We start from the raw sequence: 13,002 nt of genomic DNA on the forward strand, positions 1-13,002 counted from the left end.
ATTTATTTTAAGAATGAATGAATCCTTTCCTTGTTCTACAAAATACAATGTTAGCAGTTCCGCAAAATGAGTTGCTCTGATTAAACCCTTTTTTCTCTTCCTCAGGAGGATAACATCACCCCACTCTCGGAGAAATACCCAGTAAGTAGCTGTAAAGCTGTATTTTGCCACAACATTCACAGTTTGGCTTCCATTTTCCAGCCCCCAGCCTTCCACCCTCTGTTTCACCCAAGTTCCTCCTATACCTTCTGTGCTTCTCACATGTTACAAAGGTTATTTGTCCAGCTGAATAATATTAGTTTGATTATCACATTATTAAATACAATGTTATTTTTCAGGAGCCCGGGAGGTATTTGAAGCTAGGGGAGCCAATCGGGCAGGACCCCAACGGAGTCGTCTACATTGTAAGATATTTTATTCAGTGTTAAAATGAGTCACTTTGTGTCATGCTTTTGGGTAATTCTGTCCATTGGTTGTGCTCTCTACAGCTTTGTTCTTTCCATATTTACATGCTACTGTATAGCTTTTTGGTTTCCCATAGCGTTCCGTTAGTAATGATCACTGAGCTTCTTTCCCTACTTTTGTAACAGGGATGGCACCAAAGAAAACAACGGGAAGTGGCCATAATTATAATTCAACATCAGAAGGTAATGTGTCTTCATGATTACTCTAATTAGATACTAATTAGTCTTTTGTTATACCTACATTATAGTTATCAGTAGAAAGAGAACTTGCTAACCAAATACAGTCAGTGAAATACCCTGGCCCCTAATAACTATGTAACAGTAAAATAACAAATGCAGTTTGATATAAAAGAACACAAGGGGTCTCGGTCATATTATACAATACTCACGTAGGGATATTACAAAGCTGTCATTTTTCATAACGACAAGTTAGGTTGGGGTGTTTGAAACTGTTATTGTATCCATTTTATTTAACTTGTTTCTTTTGTTTGAAACTAGAAGCAACAGGAGATCAAGAAAGAAGTCGAAATCCTGCAAATTGTATCTGGCCACCGGAACATCGTCGACTTCTATGGGGCCTTTTATCATAAGGCCTCATTGGAAACATCACAGCATGGAGGACTATGGGTAAGGAAGTTTTGATTCGGAGAGGTTAAACATTTATGCAGCAAACATGCCAATTGTAACTGATCTAATACACAAGCTAGCATTTTGGATCCATACATGATCCAGTTTGGTAAGAAAGAGTCAGATGTAGCTGATACTGCAGTCCCCCCAAGACTTAAAGCCACAAAGCCTTTTCCTCGGGTTCCCAATAAAATTGTAGGTAACTAAAATAGTTGGCCAAATATTCTTTCTTTTTCTTCTAGATTGCTACAGAGCTTTGTACCGGTGCGACTGTAGAAGATCTCCTTGCATCCAAAAGGACCTTAGGCGAAAGATGGATCGCCTATATTTGCAAGAATGTGATAACGGTAGGTCACCTGTTAAACTCCTTCCTGCTATTCTCATATTTCTAATTAATTAAAGAGTACAAAATATTTATATACTTACTTTTGCTTTCTTGATTTCTCAGGGCCTTAACCATCTGGAAGAGAAGAAGATAATCCATCATGACATCAAGCCCGAACACATTGTCATCTCCTCATCCGGAGAGGTGAAGATCGGTAAGCGACACAAGGATATTTTTTTCTTCGTGGTGTTTACTGCTGGCTTGTATTTCTAACTAAACATTAACATTCCTGCTTTTGTCATACAATTTTAGGCGAGTTTTGCTTTGCGACCATCGGAGGAAGGAGCGCCAGCACTTCGGGGACCATGGCATACATGGCTCCGGAAGTACTGGCTCATTTTGGCCAAAACAGCGGCGAATATGACCATAAGGTATTGTCATGTCTTCTCTCTCCTTTTAGCTTAGAGTTAGGGGCATATTTAGCAAAATGTGAGATTACACAGAAAAACTCACTTTCTATTCATTCCTATGGGATTTTTAGAAGCCAATTTATCAATGAATGAAAGTTAGAACTCACCATTTGATAAATACACTTCTAAAAATCCCATAGAAAGGAATAGAACGTGGGCGAGTTTTAATATACCTGTATTAAGCTTTAAACTATGTCACTTACACAGGGTGAACTGCGTGTAAATGTTCCACTCGCTTTACTTACCCCTCTCATAACAGAGAATCCAGAGCCGTAATGTGGTTTCTGTGATACGAGAATCTGAAATGAGAGAGTGAAATGCATTTTAAGTGCAGGACACAAGAATAATAGAAACCAACTCCATTAGACTGCTTATGCTTTATGGGGATGTCACACTCCATGTAACACTCAAGACTCTCAGTTTGGGGTATTTGGGGACATTTTCTAGACATAAAAGTCACAGCAATTCACTACTGGATTTTAGGCTTCTAATGGATTTGTTATTGTGCAAGCCAAATAGAATCACTATCAGGGTGTGGGTGGATAGGTATCAGAAGTATCCAAATCATCTGCAACTGCAATTATTTTCATGTACTCTGTGTATAATCTTCTCTAATACTCGTCTTTTCCCCCATATTGTAATATCCAGGCTGACATCTGGTCACTAGGGATTGCAGCCATTCAAATGGCGGAAGGACATCTCCGTAAGTAAACCCTAGAGTGTGTGTGTGTGTGTGTGTGTACTGTACTGCATGTAGAACTGTTAGTAGAATGGGCAGGGGGCATTTATGTGTCACGCCGTAACATAGAGTATTATTAAATATAAAAATCAAAGGGGGTGATATACTAGCATTTTAATTTGCTGTGTTTCCATAATACACAATTTTTTGAGGTAAAGAAACTGGAATTTTTTCAGAATTTGACTTTTCAAACTTGAAAATTTACCCATTTAATAAGAATTTAAAACAGAAATGTAAATTGGTAACTAAAACCTGGCAAGTACCTTTCTAGTGTAAAAATGTCAATTTAAGTAAATCGCCCCCAAATGTTGTATTCATCAGTCATCATGTTTTTGTGTTGTATCTTTACATCCCAGCATTCAGAAGACTTCCCAAGCAGAAGCTGATCCAGCGAATAACAACTGGTCCAGTTCCATCATTACATCAAGGGGCAATTGGTGAGTCCCTTTCACTAGAATAGCAAAAGGCAGCAAGGGAAAGCAGTAGGTGGGAGGGGGAAGGAATAGGCAGTTAGGTGGGGGGGGAAGGAATAGGCAGTAGGGGGGGGGGAAATGGAAAGCGTGTAAGAAGGTGTGTGAATGAGTCAGGAAAGGTGGAGAAATGGGCAAGGTAGACTTTATGGTGAGGGGGACATTGGGATATGACATAAAGTAAGGATGGGGAAGGGATAAATGGGAAATAAGTGAGGGCAGGTAAATGCTGTGAGATGCCATAGGCAGTGGCTATTTATTGGGCTGGGGGGCTGTTTTGGCCTCTGTGGATATGAAATGCCAGGGCCTATTTTGTATCCCAGTCCGGGCTGAAATAAGGGTGAAGGTGATGCGTAATATGTGTAGCTCTATGCGCAAACGCAGACTCTTGTGCTGAGCTTGAGCTCTTGGGGCCGGTATCTGGCAGCCAATACAAGCCGGGCTAAGATATAGGCAAAACCAGAGAGACAGTAATTTGGTCACAGGTAAATGTACCCTTATAATTCAGGGTTCATAAGTAAGTGCAATAGCCCCCCATTTCAGGCAGAGCAGTGGAACCCTTAGAAGGGAAGGGGCTCACCCCCTATTGCTGCCTGTGCTGTGATTGGGTTGGGTACAGAGCGGCAGGATCAGGGAGTCGTCACACTGTGAACTCTGGGAAATGTAACACAAACAATTATCATTTTACCACCGTTTTTTTTTCCAGGAGTGACGAGTTCCGCTTCTTCATCAGCGAGTGCCTGCAGAGAGACCCAGGCAGGAGACCATCTGCAAGGCAGCTCCTCACGCACCCTTTCATTGCCGAGCTCCGGGGTGAAAGGGGGGTGCAGAGGAATATCGCCCAACACCTGCACAGAGGTAGGGGAACTGCTCATTCTCATTATAGTTCATGTGATGCACAGACTGTAATCATTTACTGTTCCCATTCCTACAATATTCTCCTGCTTTCCTACATACAATATCATTCTATAACTAAAGCCACCAAGAATAAAGACTAAGATTGGATTAGGGCAGAGCTCACTAAACTGGGCTAAATCTACAGGAGAGACAAACATCTGAGAGGGGAGAACATGTTATTATTAGACAGTTGTAGTTGGCCTTTAAATTAGCAGCAAAAGGGAACGTGATATAAAACATGCATATAAATGCAAAGAGTAACAAGGAACAAATTGCAGAATTATTATATACTCACCTACTCCATGGATAACACTGAACAATCTCTCCTTAGGAACGAGGCACTGAAACGAAAACAACGAGGCAGCCATCGGGGGAGGGTCGGGGGCATAAATAGGGGGCCTAATTACCATCCTTGGGCCCCCACAAACATCTTTAACATCGTGGTCCCGATGGCAGCCCTCCATGTTCTCTTCATCAGGGAAACAGCATCTTCTAATATCTAGTAGAATTAAGTCTAAAACAACTGGACTTTTCTGAGTTTTTCTTGAAAACGTTTCACCACTCATCCGAGTGGCTTCTTCAGTTCAAATGACTGGTAGGGAATTCCCCGGTATTTAAACTCTTGATGGTAGTAGAGTCACAGACATCCAATCACAATGGTTCCATTGAACTTGTTCAGTTAGGTGTTAGCTGAAACTGACAGGTGTAAGAAGGTATGATCCAATCACAATGGTACCAAGATTCTCATTGATGAAGGTGTTAATCCTTCAAAGTACATGACTGGAAGTGTGAACTGTTGTGAAACTGCCGGGGTAAGGATGTCAACGGGCCATTGTATGTTGGTGACAAGCGGTGTCTCAGGCCCCCTCCTCTGTTCAGGGATGGTTTTTCCAGGTTGGCATAAATGGCCTCTTTCACACCTCTTTCAAACCATCTGTCCTCTCGGTCCAAAATATGCACGTTACTGTCCTCAAAAGAGTGACCTTTTTCTTTGAGGTGTAGATAGACCGCTGAGTCTTGTCCTGAGGAGTTTGCCCGCCTATGTTGGGCCATTCTCTTACAGAGAGGTTGTTTTGTCTCCCCAATGTATAAGTCTGAGCACTCTTCACTACACTGGACAGCATAGACCACATTACTTTTCATGTGCTTGGGTGTTGGGTCTTTCGGGTGCACCAGCTTCTGTCTCAGGGTGTTGCTGGGTTTGAAAAACACAGGAATGCGATGTTTGTTGAAAATTCTCCTAAGTTTTTCTGATGTTCCAGCAACATATGGAATGACTATGTTGTTTCGCCTGCTGTGTTCCTCCCTTCTGTTTGTAGGTCTGGTCTTTCTGTTGGTCTTTGATTTGGTTTTGATGAAGGCCCAGTCTGGGTACCCACAAGTTTTCAGAGCTCCTTTTAGATGTTTATATTCTTTCTCCTTGGCCTCTGCATTGGATGCCACAGTTTCAGCCCGATGATGTAGAGTCCTAATTACACCCAGTTTATGTTCCAAAGGGTGGTGGGAATCAAACAGCAAGTACTGGCCTGTGTGGGTGGTGATTCCCACCACCCTTTGGAACATAAACTGGGTGTAATTAGGACTCTACATCATCGGGCTGAAACTGTGGCATCCAATGCAGAGGCCAAGGAGAAAGAATATAAACATCTAAAAGGAGCTCTGAAAACTTGTGGGTACCCAGACTGGGCCTTCATCAAAACCAAATCAAAGACCAACAGAAAGACCAGACCTACAAACAGAAGGGAGGAACACAGCAGGCGAAACAACATAGTCATTCCATATGTTGCTGGAACATCAGAAAAACTTAGGAGAATTTTCAACAAACATCGCATTCCTGTGTTTTTCAAACCCAGCAACACCCTGAGACAGAAGCTGGTGCACCCGAAAGACCCAACACCCAAGCACATGAAAAGTAATGTGGTCTATGCTGTCCAGTGTAGTGAAGAGTGCTCAGACTTATACATTGGGGAGACAAAACAACCTCTCTGTAAGAGAATGGCCCAACATAGGCGGGCAAACTCCTCAGGACAAGACTCAGCGGTCTATCTACACCTCAAAGAAAAAGGTCACTCTTTTGAGGACAGTAACGTGCATATTTTGGACCGAGAGGACAGATGGTTTGAAAGAGGTGTGAAAGAGGCCATTTATGCCAACCTGGAAAAACCATCCCTGAACAGAGGAGGGGGCCTGAGACACCGCTTGTCACCAACATACAATGGCGCGTTGACATCCTTACCCCGGCAGTTTCACAACAGTTCACACTTCCAGTCATGTACTTTGAAGGATTAACACCTTCATCAATGAGAATCTTGGTACCATTGTGATTGGATCATACCTTCTTACACCTGTCAGTTTCAGCTAACACCTAACTGAACAAGTTCAATGGAACCATTGTGATTGGATGTCTGTGACTCTACTACCATCAAGAGTTTAAATACCGGGGAATTCCCTACCAGTCATTTGAACTGAAGAAGCCACTCGGATGAGTGGTGAAACGTTTTCAAGAAAAACTCAGAAAAGTCCAGTTGTTTTAGACTTAATTCTACTAGATACTGTATATCATGACCTGGATGAATGAGAATCTTCATAGACAGCATCTTCTAACAACTGCACATGTAAGTTATCGTCTTGTGGGTTAGGGTGGGATGTGGGTTATGGTATTGCGAGTAAGGAGTGGGTTAATGTTTGTGGGTTAGGGTGGGATGTGGGTTATGGTATTGCGGGTAAGGAGTGGGTTAGTGTTTGTGGGTGAGGGTGGGATGTGGGTTATGGTATTGCGGGTCAGGAGTGGGTTAGTGTTTGTGGGTTATAGTGGGATGTGGGTTATGGTATTGCGGGTCAGGAGTGGGTTAATGTTTGTGGGTTAGGGTGGGATGTGGGTTATGGTATTGCGGGTCAGGAGTGGGTTAATGTTTGTGGGTTAGGGTGGGATGTGGGTTATGGTATTGCGGGTCAGGAGTGGGTTAATGTTTGTGGGTTACAGTGGGATGTGGGTTATGGTATTGCGGGTAAGGAGTGGGTTAGTGTTTGTGGGTTATAGTGGGATGTGGGTTATGGTATTGCGGGTCAGGAGTGGGTTAATGTTTGTGGGTTAGGGTGGGATGTGGGTTATGGTATTGCGGGTCAGGAGTGGGTTAATGTTTGTGGGTTAGGGTGGGATGTGGGTTATGGAATTGCGGGTCATGGTCACAGTAAAGGAACAAATTGCAGAATTATTATATACTCACCTACTCCATGGATAACACTGAACAATCTCTCCTTAGGAACGAAGCACTGAAACATCAACAACGAGGCAGCCATCGGGGGAGGGTCGGGGGCATAAATAGGGGGCCTAATTACCATCCTTGGGCCCCCACAAACATCTTTAACATCGTGGTCCCGATGGCAGCCCTCCATGTTCTCTTCATCATGGATATCAGAATCTTCTAACAACTGCAGGAGTGGGTTAATGTCTTGTGGGTTAGGGTGGGATGTGGGTTATAATATTTGGGGTCAGGAGTGGGTTAATGTTTGTGGGTTACAGTGGGATGTGGGTTATGGTATTGCGGGACAGGAGTGGGTTAATGTTTGTGGGTTACAGTGGGATGTGGGTTAGGGTATTGCGGGACAGGAGTGGGTTAGTGTTTGTGGGTTACAGTGGGATGTGGGTTATGGTATTGCGGGACAGCAGTGGGTTAATGTCTTGTGGGTTACAGTGGGATGTGGGTTATGGTATTGCGGGACAGGAGTGGGTTAGTGTTTGTGGGTTACAGTGGGATGTGGGTTATGGTATTGCGGGACAGGAGTGGGTTAGTGTTTGTGGGTTACAGTGGGATGTGGGTTAGGGTATTGCGGGACAGGAGTGGGTTAGTGTTTGTGGGTTACAGTGGGATGTGGGTTAGGGTATTATGGGTCAGGAGTGGGTTAATGTCATGTGGGTTAGGGTGGGATGTGGGTTATGGTATTGCGGGTCAGGAGTGGGTTAGTGTTTGTGGGTTAGGGTGGGATGTGGGTTATGGTATTGTGGGATCAGGAGTGGGTTAATATATATATATATTTTTTTATAACAATTCTTTTATTGAGTGTAAATGTACATAGTTTGCAGTATATTGTTTCCATTGTCATTTACTTGTTGTACAGAAAGTAAATAAAGTAAATAACAACATAACAATAATAACATTGCAGTGCCTTCTTTGCAGATACCGATGCTATTTGCCATTCAAGCTGTGTTTCTGGTTACTAGCCTGCCCTTCAGGGCCTTAGTGAGATATTGGGGTTACACTGTTACCTTGTGTCTGGGTGTGTAGGTTATTCAAGGGGGGGATATGGGGGGTACCTCCCTGACCTGCATATCTTAGGGGGGTTCTGCGTCTATCCATGGTGACCATATTTTATCAAATTTTTGAGGGCACCCTCTCCTTATGTACGTTAGCTTGTATAGGGGTATAGCTTTGTTGATCATGGATTCCCATGCTGCTACTCTAGGGCCATTGAGTGGGTTAATATTTTGTGGGTGAGGGTGGGATGTGGGTTATAGTATTGCGGGTCAGGAGTGGGTTAATATTTTGTGGGTGAGGGTGGGATGTGGGTTATGGTATTGCGGGACAGGAGTGGATTAGTGTTTGTGGGTTACAGTGGGATGTGGGTTATGATATTGCGGGAAAGGAGTGGGTTAATATTTGTGGGTTACAGTGGGATGTGGGTTATGGTATTGCGGGACAGGAGTGGGTTAGTGTTTGTGGGTTACAGTGGGATGTGAGTTAGGGTATTGTGGATCAGGAGTGGGTTAGAGTGGGATGTGGGATATGGTATTGCGGGTCAGGAGTGGATTAATGTTTGTGGGTTACAGTGGGATGTGGGTTATGGTATTGTGGGTAAGAAATGGGTTAATGTTTGTGGGTTACAGTGGGATGTGGGATATGGTATTGCGGGACAGGAGTGGGTTAGTGTTTGTGGGTTACAGTGGGATGTGGGTTAGGGTATTATGGGTCAGGAGTGGGTTAATGTCATGTGGGTTAGGGTGGGATGTGGGTTATGGTATTGCGGGTCAGGAGTGGATTAGTGTTTGTGGGTTACAGTGGGACGTGGGTTAGGGTATTGCGGGTCAGAAGTGGGTTAGTGTTTGTGGGTTACAGTGGGAGGTGGGTTAGGGTATTGCGGGACAGGAGTGGGTTGGTGTTTGTGGGTTACAGTGGGATGTGGGTTAGGGTATTACGGGACAGCAGTGGGTTAGTGTTTGTGGGTTAGGGTATTGCGGGACAGCAGTGGGTTAGTGTTTGTGGGTTACAGTGGGATGTGGGTTATGGTATTGCGGGACAGCAGTGGGTTAGTGTTTGTGGGTTAGGGTATTGCGGGACAGCAGTGGGTTAGTGTTTGTGGGTTACAGTGGGATGTGGGTTATGGTATTGCGGGACAGCAGTGGGTTAGTGTTTGTGGGTTACAGTGGGATGTGGGTTAGGGTATTACGGGACAGCAGTGGGTTAGTGTTTGTGGGTTAGGGTATTGCGGGACAGCAGTGGGTTAGTGTTTGTGGGTTACAGTGGGATGTGGGTTATGGTATTGCGGGACAGCAGTGGGTTAGTGTTTGTGGGTTACAGTGGGATGTGGGTTAGGGTATTGCGGGACAGCAGTGGGTTAGTGTTTGTGGGTTACAGTGGGATGTGGGTTATGGTATTGCGGGACAGCAGTGGGTTAGTGTTTGTGGGTTACAGTGGGATGTGGGTTAGGGTATTGCGGGACAGCAGTGGGTTAGTGTTTGTGGGTTACAGTGGGATGTGGGTTAGAGTATTGCGGGACAGGAGTGGGTTAGTGTTTGTGGGTTACAGTGGGATGTGGGTTAGAGTATTGCGGGACAGGAGTGGGTTAGTGTTTGTGGGTTACAGTGGGATGTGGGTTAGGGTATTGCGGGACAGGAGTGGGTTAGTGTTTGTGGGTTACAGTGGGATGTGGGTTATGGTATTGCGGGACAGCAGTGGGTTAGTGTTTGTGGGTTACAGTGGGATGTGGGTTAGGGTATTGCGGGACAGCAGTGGGTTAGTGTTTGTGGGTTACAGTGGGATGTGGGTTAGGGTATTGCGGGACAGCAGTGGGTTAGTGTTTGTGGGTTACAGTGGGATGTGGGTTAGGGTATTGCGGGACAGCAGTGGGTTAGTGTTTGTGGGTTACAGTGGGATGTGGGTTAGGGTATTGCGGGACAGCAGTGGGTTAGTGTTTGTGGGTTACTGATAAAAATCTTTTATCCCGGCTGAGTGATGAGACGACCCATATCCGCAGCCTGAGATACCGGTTCCCATGGATTCCCCAAACGCACCGAACAAGGTTTCCTACGATATCATTGGTGCGCGTATGGGCAGCTTAAGGCTCAAGGTATTATAGCCAGAGGCAATAAAAAGGCAAAACACACAGAGTTGTAGCTGCAAAGAAGATTACAGTACTGTGGGGGCTCAGGGGGCGCTGATATATAAGGCAACAACTCACGCCATGTACTCACCATTACACTGAAGGCTAAACCAGTTACCCATCTGGTAACCAGCAACAAGCCCTGTACCCCGAGCCCTCGGCCTGTACCATCCATACTATCATAGCCTGGCAACCCCCCCTCTCTGTAATGCCCCAAACCATAAGGATCTCCTCGCCAAAAAGCACATCTACACGACACCTGCCTATTGGGGAAAGTAGGGCCCTACTGGGACTGCCCCCCCAGCAAGAAATGCCCCCCCATAATAAGGGGAACTGTACCCCCAAATACAACTGGGCTCAAGAACTCAAACCAGAAATATGTAAAAACACTGATTGGTTGTACTGTACTGACTGATTAGAATGGGTTGGACGGCTGAATACAGGGTTATGGGAGATCGTGGTACCAGTTGGTCCAGTCAGGAAGGAATCCCCCCCCCCCCTGCAGCAAATAGAGAGGCCTCAGAAGGGGTTTATCCTTCCTCTGGGTCAACTAGCAGTTAGGCAGGTTATATACAGGCATTATGGCTGAACGTGATCCACGTGTGTCCTTTTAAACCTAATTTATCTGATTATGTAAATAACATAGTTGGATGACACCTCGGGGCACCCTGGCAAAGTGCCATTAAAGGCCTAAGGACATACAGGTATAGGGCCGGTTATCCAGAATGCTCGGTACAAAGGGTATTACGGATAAGGGGTCTTTCCGTAATTTGGATCTCCATCCCTTAAGTCTACTAAAAAATCAATAAAACATTAATTAAACCCAATAGGATTGTTTTGCATCCAATAAGGATTATTTATATCTTAGTTGGGATCAAGTACAGGTACTGTTTTATTATTACAGAGAAAAGGGAATCATTTAACCATTAAATAAACCCAATAGGGCTGTTCTGCCCCCAATAAGGGGTAATTATATCTTAGTTGGGATCAAGTACAGGTACTGTTTTTCAGGTAAGGGAACCCATAGCGGTATTGCTATTTCCCTATATTCAGTAATACATATCATCCTGGGCCCACTGGACGCTCACACCGGTGTAAGTTCGGGTCAAAAATGTGTCTGGGGGTGGGGGGTCCGGCTGCACCAGGGCCCGGGGATGTCTAGTTACGCGACTGTGGATAGAAGATCTGGAGCAGGGGACCAGGGAAGGCACGTGAGAGAATCCTGTCAGCCCTAGGGAATCTAAAGCTGGGGACGGCCATTTGTTTGGGGGCTGCAGGTGATTTAACCAGGTTGTCTGCAGGAGCTACGGCACCATCGGTAGGGAATGAAGAGCCCTATGGCTTACATATTGGATTGCAGACACGGCCTCGAAAAATGCTTTATGCAAGTTGCCCTTTGGGGGTTGAAGAATGCTTTATGCAAGTTGCCCTTTGGGGGTTGAAGAATGCTTTATGCAAGTTGCCCTTTGGGGGTTGAAGAATGCTTTATGCAAGTTGCCCTTTGGGGGTTGAAGAATGCTTTATGCAAGTTGCCCTTTGGGGGTTGAAGAATGCTTTATGCAAGTTGCCCTTTGGGGGTAAGATGCTATTCGGTAAAGCGTTGGAGGAAATATCTAAATCAGGGGTTTATAAAAAAAAAGTTGGGGAGCAACACAAGCATTAAAAAAAAATTCCTGGGGTACCAAATAAGGGCTATGATTGGTTATTTGTAGTCCCTATGTGCACTGGCACCTACAGTAGGCTCTGTATGGCAGTACCCATGGTCATTATGCCTCCAAGTCAGGAATTCAAGAATAAGGACCTGCTTTGAGGCCACTGGGAGCAACATGTTACCCCCGAGTCACTGGTTGGGGATCGCTGATCTAAATCATCTGGTGGGAAAAGTACATTCCTTCCGCAGACTCCCAGGAGATTTAAGGAACCTCCAAGACACCAATCTGACACTTAGAAGGAAGTTAAAGCTTATAGGCCTGGTAAGGAGCCTGATAGGTCATTCTCAAGAAAGACAGGGCAGTCTAGTATATAAAGATCCCCGATCCTCCAAGTCCCAGCAGAAGTCACAATGATGGGAGGTTGTTCCAGCTTCTAAGAGTAGGAGCAAGGCTCCTTCAATTCCAGAGAGTCTGGACAAGGAATATTCAAGACTCGTGGGTACTGTCTGTTGTAAGGAGGGTTATCGGCTGGAGTGTTGCCATATCTATAGATACTGTCCTGGGAATGATTTCTCTTCCTCAAGCAAGGATCTCCAGAACCGGGGGTACTGACCATATCCAAGCAAGATCAGTTGTCTGCCATGCAATTCATGAGATACTTGAGCATTCTGACATCAAAAATAGGATTGGTCAGCTGGGTGAGGCGGCGGATGCACCCGATTCAGCGAGGATTATCGGCCAAATGAGTCAATAAAAATGTAACTTATTAGCTTAACGTGATTCATACAAAATCTCCCAGCTGATAAGGATCCTCTCACGGAACATTTGTTTATTCACCGTGATTTCACACCTGTGTATTCACACTCACGTGGAACCTGCCGCCATTACGCAAACTTGCCTGAAATAAAGGGAGGTTTGTTTCCCACACACATGAATTAATACTGTTTCAGGTACAGTTATAGGGTAACTCTTATGTTTAG

General features: G+C 44.9%; 1 protein-coding gene and 1 long non-coding RNA gene across 3 annotated transcripts in view; one reads left to right on the top strand and one right to left on the bottom strand.

Annotated features, from left to right (window-relative positions):
- The window catches only part of LOC116406965 (serine/threonine-protein kinase mig-15-like), a 93,716-nt gene that overhangs the window by 609 nt on the left and 80,105 nt on the right, over positions 1-13,002 (top strand). The window contains exons 3-6 of the mRNA XM_031892188.1: positions 106-141; positions 339-404; positions 591-647; positions 963-1,091. Of these exons, the coding sequence (XP_031748048.1) occupies positions 106-141; positions 339-404; positions 591-647; positions 963-1,091 (288 nt within the window). The remainder of the gene's footprint in view (positions 1-105; positions 142-338; positions 405-590; positions 648-962; positions 1,092-13,002) is intronic.
- Positions 3,232-7,261, bottom strand: LOC116406996. Of its 2 annotated transcripts, none has more exons than XR_004219956.1 (2): positions 7,220-7,261; positions 3,232-3,943 (listed from the first exon to the last, which is right to left on the bottom strand). It is a non-coding gene; the product is annotated as an uncharacterized LOC116406996 (long non-coding RNA). The 2 variants fall into 2 exon arrangements; XR_004219957.1 differs by lacking the exon at positions 7,220-7,261 and adding an exon at positions 4,288-4,379 and having other exon boundaries at positions 3,303-3,943.

Source organism: Xenopus tropicalis, chromosome 8, assembly GCF_000004195.4.
Source record: "Xenopus tropicalis strain Nigerian chromosome 8, UCB_Xtro_10.0, whole genome shotgun sequence".
In the NCBI taxonomy this organism is placed as follows: Eukaryota; Metazoa; Chordata; class Amphibia; order Anura; family Pipidae; genus Xenopus; species Xenopus tropicalis.